This window comes from Coffea eugenioides, unplaced genomic scaffold, assembly GCF_003713205.1.
Source record: "Coffea eugenioides isolate CCC68of unplaced genomic scaffold, Ceug_1.0 ScVebR1_2320;HRSCAF=3326, whole genome shotgun sequence".
NCBI lineage: Eukaryota > Viridiplantae > Streptophyta > Magnoliopsida > Gentianales > Rubiaceae > Coffea > Coffea eugenioides.
Genome location: NW_020862798.1, coordinates 3,314 through 10,490, shown reverse-complemented (window position 1 = coordinate 10,490; position 7,177 = coordinate 3,314). Strand labels below are relative to the sequence as shown.

Below are 7,177 nucleotides of genomic sequence, written 5' to 3'. Positions count from 1 at the left end.
GGAGAAAATGGAACAGACAAAAATTGTTTTTGTCAACATAATCAATCTATTAACTTTGCTTGTTACAAAAGGATTCCCAGAGAGTGGATATCCTTCTTCACCCGTAAAGCTACTTTCCTCAGTTTGACCATTGAGGTAAGAGGAAGTGCCCCATAATTAGCCGTGCATGAATGATCTATACTGCGCTTCACTTTTTATATTTCTTTTATCCCAGTGTCGGCTTTGGATATACAAAGCTAGCTGCAGACGCAACACCACCACCTAGCAATGACCATCCACATTTACCCTAAAAGCAAATTCCCTTTGGCCTCTGGCTCAACATTCAAGGGTCCAAACAAATCACCCGCTCCATTCCTGAGGACCCAGCCCCACCTACCCTTTATCTTTCTCCCCTCTTTAGAAATATGAGATTGACATGTTAAAGCTGTTCAAGCAAGCAGCAAAACTATCCCCATCCCCTTAAAAGAGAGATTCTTTGCATTGTCCCACACATTTCTAACTTTTAAATATTCCCTCTTCGTGCCATGGATTGATTCTCCACATATAGAACGCTTACACCCTGTCCATCTCATACAACCCACTGCTTTCCGTTTCTTTCTTCTTCGGTGATGGTTCCAGAATTGGAGGTATACCAGAAAATCACCAAGCTACACATGCAAACATGCGAATTATATTCTGGTTTAATGTTCAGCGGTACAGATTCTAGGCATCTCAATACTTTCTTCTTACTAGCTCTCTTCTTGTTTTTTGGCGAAATGCAGAAACCTCGAGTCACTGAGATACAGGTCCGGATGGACTGCAATGGATGCGTACAGAAGATCAAGAAAGCTCTTCTTGGTATCAGTGGTAAGTGATCTGCATTAGTCTTTTATCGTTTGTCCCTTCAATCATTTTTAAAAATGGTTTACTGCATTTTTGCAGGTGTATATGAGCTCTACATTGACTTCCCTCAGCAAAAGATAACTATAATTGGGTGTGCTGATCCTGAGAAAATAGTCAAAGCCATAAAAAAGACAAGAAAGACTGCCATCATTTGTTCCCACACAGAACCACCTGATCCACAAGCTCAGCCATCAGACCCAGATAACCAAGGAGAGGCACCGCCCCAGGAGTCCGCCAACCCTCCTCAACAAGAGTCTGCTACCCCTCCTCCATCAGAAGGCCCACCAACTGAAGAGGCATCACCAGCAGAGGCACCAAAAGATCCACCGCCACCAGCAGAAAGTCCAAAACCAGATGCTGCAGAGGCTCCAGCGAGCAAGCCAGTTCAATCCTCAGGACCAAAAGATGTTGAAGAGGTTCATGTAATTTACCACCATCCACCAGACTTTGGCTATAGATACGGGTACAATCCCAGCATGAGTAGTCCAAATATGGGGCAAGGATACATTAGTGGGTACTGGCATTCTTATCCCACCGGTCCAGTATTTAGGCCCGAGCCACCGGCACCGGCACTGGCACCTGCACCTGCACCTGCACCTGCACCCGCACCCCCACCCACTTACGTAACTCATAGCTACAACACACACAGGGCATCACCTTACGTCACTGGATACGAGTATATAAGGCCTCCACCACAATATACACATTCTACAAGGCCAGAGAGCTATCAGCAACCACAGTACAGTGTGCACTATAGCAGGCCGGCTGAGAGCTATCCACTGCCACCACAGTACACACATTATAGCAGGCCAGAGCGCTACAGGGAGGACTATCATTACGGTAACAATGGAAATGGAAATATTACTTCAGTTTTCAGTGATGAAAATCCAAATGCGTGTAGAATAGCCTAGAAGGCTACACGCAAAGCAGACTCGTTCTATGTGAGAGACGTAACTCATCAATGGAGCACAATTAGTCTAGAAAACTACGCACTGCCCATAATAAAACTTCTAAGATGAGCATGTGTGGGAATATTGAAGGAAATCAGATTCTTAGCTTGTAAGAGCAGGAAGCATATATCCCATATTCCACTTTTGACAGACGTCTAATACAAAGAACCAGCATTTATTCCTGTGAAGTTATCAATCTATATTGGTTTCCATATCCTTTAGTTTTGGGATAAATTTCTATTTCAGTTATCATGCAATCTAAATATTATCTTGGCTTGAAAATCTGTCAAAAAGGAAGAAATCAAGCTCAAAAGTCATATTAGGTCACAGCCCATAGATCACTGATGAACCAAACCAAACATGAAGTATGAAACCATCATAATTGATCAGCACTACAACCGATTTTCTATCCTTTAAACGGCAAATCATGAAAGTTAACAATTTCTGCGTTGTGCCTGACAATCATACACGGGAAAGAAAAAGCACAGAAATAGTACCTAAGAAGCCTTTCAAATGTCAAGGAAAATCAGGTCCTACTACCCTTTTCCAGCAGTAGATTCTAGCTTTGAAAACAACTCAAAACACTCCAAAGCCATTATTTTAGGCTCTCTTTTTCCTGATTTACTAATTTATTGTCTTAATTGCTAATTTGCAATTGATTATTTAAAAAAGTTAAATAATCAATTGCAATAGCTACTTTCATTTATTTTTGGAGGAAACACCATGCTCATTATTTACAGACGAATTCTCCTCCCTGCATTTAGAAAAGCTGCTACATATCTAAAACTTTTCATTTAGCTTAAACAAGAAAAGAAAATCAACAAAGATCCACATAAGAAAGACAATTAGCAAAGGCATACATTAAAAATAAGTGCAATATAGCAAAACTTGCATTTCAGAAGTTAAACAAATTAAACATATATATCATCGTGGGGCATCTAGAAATAAGACCAATAAAAAAGAACTAACTCAACTACAAACCCTTTGTCGTGAATTTACAAATTCATTGTCAAAAAAAAAAAAAGAAGGGAAAAAAGAGAGTATTTTGCCTCGTCAGCGAAATAGTTGTATAGTTGGACAAAATTGTCAGGCTGTAGCATGGGTACACAAAATCGGTCCAAACTGTGCAATACCTCCATAAAGATCTGCACACTTGCCAAAAGATGCTCGGAAGTCAAACATACGTAACCTAGCAGAGAAGTGCAGGACCTTGGAAATTCTGAACTTCAAGGAAGATGTTATGAATATGCTGTTAAAACTCAAATTAGATGCCACCAAGACTGCAAATCAGCATCATAGGACCAGAACTCGAGAAATTGGCTTGGAGAGCCTCACAGAGGCAGATAAATAATTGAAAGTCCTGCAAGATTTAACATATCAGAGTATCAGTTCCTAGCTTTAAAAAGGTAGATAAGCTAGCAAAACAGTTTCTTAGTGAACCTAGAACTCATCTATCTATCATACTATGCCAATCATAAACATGTTAATGCACTATCAGTTGTACCAATGTGCACAAGAATAACAAAGCATTTGTCAACCAATAACAAACCATATCAACTACCATAGAAAAGGATTTCCATTCCCAGATACAGCCCCATAGATTAATCGATGCAACATCATTAAAGCATGACATATTCTGGATAGAACACCTCCATTCCCAATTCATTTAGCACTGTAACATACTAAACTTGGTACTGCTAAACCATAGCTTGATAACCTTACCTCTACTTTTGAAAGACACTTATTCATCGCTATCACTATCTATTTGGGAATCTTCATCTACACCATAAAGAACTTCATCTACATCGTCATCTTCACTTTCATCCAATTCCTCATCATGTATTAAAGTAGGTTCATTGCTTTTGGTAGCCTTGTCAATCTGTTAAGACAGTATCTAGGAAAAATGAACTACTATTTACACATATAATAGAAAGAAAACTAGTTTAAGGAACTTTTGAAGGACAAAACCTGTGCCATCACAAGTTGCAAACGGCCAGATAATTGCAATAATGACGGCATAGCTGTTTCTTTGGATTTGCACAGCTGAAATAAAAAAAAAGCCTAGGAGTTACATATTAGAAACAATTAAATCATAAAAAACATATGCATATCACGATACGAAGCATTTAGATTGATCCCAGGTGCAACAAAATGCATATGATTCACGCATGAGCATATAATCATTCACTGCTAATGTTCACTCAAGACTCCATGTGAAAACCAATCAAATTTCAACTTCCCAAAAAACCAAAAAAGACTTGAGGGTTAAATTCGCCGAAGTGTAAATGAAACAAGAAAAATTTCCATCACTTAAGGCACAACTTTTGCAGTCATAGAACAATTAGATAATCAAACTCATCAGCACTAGTGTTTCTTATCATTGTGTTAACTAATCATTGATCCAAAGATGTATTATTACAGCTAATATGCGCAAAGATACCATTAATATCCATGTGCATTGCCTGGGAGACTTGTCTGTGAACGGCCCATCATTCTGTCACACAATGCTACCAAAACACATGCATATTGCCCAGCAGCACAATTTTATGGAACAACAAAGTTGTCTCCAAGGAGAAGGAAGAACTACTAATAATCAATGAAGATAATTAAGTAGCTGATGATAGCTTGAAGATAGGTAAAAGATATTCAAGGATATTGGAGACTTGAAGTGTGCCTGTGAGGTTACTAGATTCTCTTCAGAATCCACATTCCAATGCATAGTGCATACAACATCCAGAAAGCAAAATTTACAAGCCTTCAATTATCAAAATGACCACCTATTCTTCTCTAGAATAATCATTCATTGCACTTGGTTTTTCAGTTAAAAAAAAAAAACCACTTCTTCAACCTAGGATGCTCAACAATGATGTAGAACATGAGAGGGGAAAAAATTAACAGAACTACATATAGATGGATTCTTTCAGCAACTACATCATATTTAACCAAAATCAATCATAAAAGAGGGGAAAATCCAAAAGAATGCCCTTTAGGGGAAAAAAACTAAATAAAGAAACATTTATCCAACCTTGTACAAAGACTCAAGAAGTTGAGTCTTTGGCTCCTGAGATACCACGTACTTAATGTGACTCAACAATATACAGTGTATCCATGGAAGCACGTATCTTCCAAAGCATGATCTGTTTGAAGAAAAATCAACACTAATTAAATGTAAATCATATGATATGATACTAAACAGTGACGAAGAAACATGATCACATTTCAAAGAGTCATTCTCCATGCCAAATCACAGTTTTCTTTTTAATAAAACTGATAACTTGCACCATGGCGAGAGTTCCATACCATTAGACTAATAGCATATTGTGAATTGACAGTAGTATCACATTTATTCTGACAAAAATCATTTAAAACTGGACATTAGGAAAAAGAAGCTGACCGGGATTGCCACGCAGCCACCAAGACTTTGAGCAAGTCGTACGCTTCACTAGCTCCAAGAGATACAACGTTTGCTTTCATCTGGGGTATTTCTTCTGTCATCAGTAATCCATTTATTTGCAAAAAGCAACTTGGAAAACAAAAGGGGTTACTTCTCTTCCTCCACAGAGGACGAACATACCTTCCTTGGTGGTGTGCTCACTGCAAGATTTATATCCTTTAAGATGCCAGAATCACTCATGGAGCTAGATGTGAGGCCATCTCTATCGTTAAGGATCCCTAAGGATCTCAGTCGATCCTCCATGGAGAATGTAGCTTGGTCAACATTCAATTTACACAAAGCATCTGCAAAACCCCACAATAATGTTTAAGGGCCAAAACATGCCATCCTATCTTTGCAACCCAGCAACCGAGTGAGGGAAAAAAGACATGATATCAAAACTTGAGCTAAAAATTCCAGATATCAACCAGTTTAACTGGAATGCTATTAGAATAATTCAGTACTAATTATAATGTTAAGAAAGAAACGCTGGGTAACATATGGAGGATATTCCTTACTAAAGGTCTAAAGAAAGAAAGCAAAAGTTGTTGCACGAAGTCAATTGCAGACCATGAATGTTATGGACAATTAAATTTTCAGTACTTGCAGCCGTACACCCAAAACAAAAAAAACAGACACGAGAGAGAAAACCCAACACAGTAGAGTGAATATAAAGTCCTTTAGCGATTGATTACTAAAAGCCAACCAAGCAGAAGAGGTCTGCTCCCCAGACACCTAGACAGAAGTTAAAAGACAGAACCCATATACATCAATTCTCAAGTAGAATCGATCAACATACCTCTACTCACCACAGGCTTAACTCTGTCATTCTTATCAACCAGGTGAAATATCTTAGGCATTGGAAGTAAGGCATCTTCAGCACTTGCACGATCCAAAGCAGTAACTGTTTATCATCAGAAGAATGATAATCAATGCAAAGGAAACATCTATACATATAGATATCTGCAAAGAACAAAGAAGTTAGAATAAATGATATACTGGAGAATCCATGCTTGCCTCATATTCTCTCAAAATAATGACAAATTGATAGTCTACAATTATTTCAACAAATCATGAGGTCACAGGGGTAAAATGATAATCTTGGGAGCTAATTACTAATTTCAACCAACTTAATGGTCTTTATGCCCATCCAAACAACAAAAATAATTCTATTACCAATCAGATAATGAGATGTAATAATTGTTAATAATCAAAACTGATGATAAACCAATTAGGCCAGTCATGCAGAACAGTCAAAGAAATAGCCAATAATGCCAAAAGCATTCAGCTAAGCATCATGTTTTACATGTACACAAATTGTGTTTGAATCAGTGGCAATATATTGAATGTTTTGATGCCTTTTGAATTATGAGGCATGAAAAAGTAATCATGTATGGTGGCAACTGAATGTGCAGGAAGCACCCACACAGAAGACGACACCCAAAGAAAATAAAAAATGTAGACCGAGTTGAATAGAAAATACAAAACTACTATGGGTAACTTCTTCATCCTTTGCACCTTTAATCATTGACTTTTTTACAGCCTTCATAGCCTTTGCATTCAACTTCATGCTGAACAAGTAAATATTGATGCTGTCATTTTTTCTCCACCTAAAATAAGGCTTATCCACAAAATTCCAATTACCAAACAGGCCATTAGCTTGTCTCACACTGGATTCTTCCAGTTTTTCCCTCTTCAATTTTCATAAACTGCAACATTAACAATTTCAGCTCCACAATTGGAGTCCACCTTGCCATTTTTCTCTTATATCCACCAGGTCCTTATCACATGGAATACCATAAGTGAAGGAGGATATCAAAACCTTAAGGATCAAATATCTTTTTTTCCCCATCTGTATTCCTAATTTTACCTCTTACAGGAACACGTACTCACTACTCCTTCTCTGCCTACT

The 7,177-nt window shown here is 38.0% G+C and overlaps 2 protein-coding genes across 3 annotated transcripts; one reads left to right on the top strand and one right to left on the bottom strand.

Annotated features, from left to right (window-relative positions):
• Positions 1-504: 504 nt before the first annotated feature.
• Positions 505-2,020, top strand: LOC113756432 (extensin-1-like). 2 transcript variants are annotated; one of them, XM_027300114.1, is made up of 3 exons: positions 505-626; positions 762-846; positions 922-2,020. In XM_027300114.1, exons 1-3 carry the CDS (start codon positions 609-611, stop codon positions 1,791-1,793), a joined length of 975 nt encoding a protein of 324 aa, XP_027155915.1. In that variant the 5' UTR covers positions 505-608; the 3' UTR covers positions 1,794-2,020. The 2 variants fall into 2 exon arrangements, with proteins under 2 accessions (XP_027155915.1, XP_027155914.1); XM_027300113.1 differs by lacking the exon at positions 505-626 and having other exon boundaries at positions 633-846.
• Positions 2,021-2,693: 673 nt separating this feature from the next.
• LOC113756430 lies at positions 2,694-6,214 on the bottom strand. Its single transcript, XM_027300112.1, has 7 exons — positions 6,065-6,214; positions 5,407-5,570; positions 5,227-5,306; positions 4,858-4,969; positions 3,801-3,875; positions 3,555-3,711; positions 2,694-3,192 (listed from the first exon to the last, which is right to left on the bottom strand). The coding sequence occupies exons 1-6, from the start codon at positions 6,123-6,125 to the stop codon at positions 3,574-3,576; spliced, it is 630 nt and encodes a 209-aa protein (XP_027155913.1). The 5' UTR covers positions 6,126-6,214; the 3' UTR covers positions 2,694-3,192; positions 3,555-3,573.
• Positions 6,215-7,177: the final 963 nt, after the last annotated feature.

What these genes read in the sequence shown, in the direction of transcription:
- LOC113756432 (XM_027300113.1), top strand. Translation starts at nt 654, where the DNA reads ATGCAAACATGCGAATTATATTCTGGTTTAATGTTCAGCGGTACAGAT. An exon ending in AGCTCTTCTTGGTATCAGTG is followed by an intron (nt 847 to 921) that starts GTAAGTGATCTG and finishes GCATTTTTGCAG; the next exon opens with GTGTATATGAGCTCTACATT.
- LOC113756430 (XM_027300112.1), bottom strand. Translation starts at nt 6,125, where the DNA reads ATGCCTAAGATATTTCACCTGGTTGATAAGAATGACAGAGTTAAGCCT. An exon ending in TAAGCCTGTGGTGAGTAGAG is followed by an intron (nt 5,571 to 6,064) that starts GTATGTTGATCG and finishes GGGGTTTTGCAG; the next exon opens with ATGCTTTGTGTAAATTGAAT. An exon ending in TTCTTGAGTCTTTGTACAAG is followed by an intron (nt 3,876 to 4,857) that starts GTTGGATAAATG and finishes TTTTTATTTCAG; the next exon opens with CTGTGCAAATCCAAAGAAAC.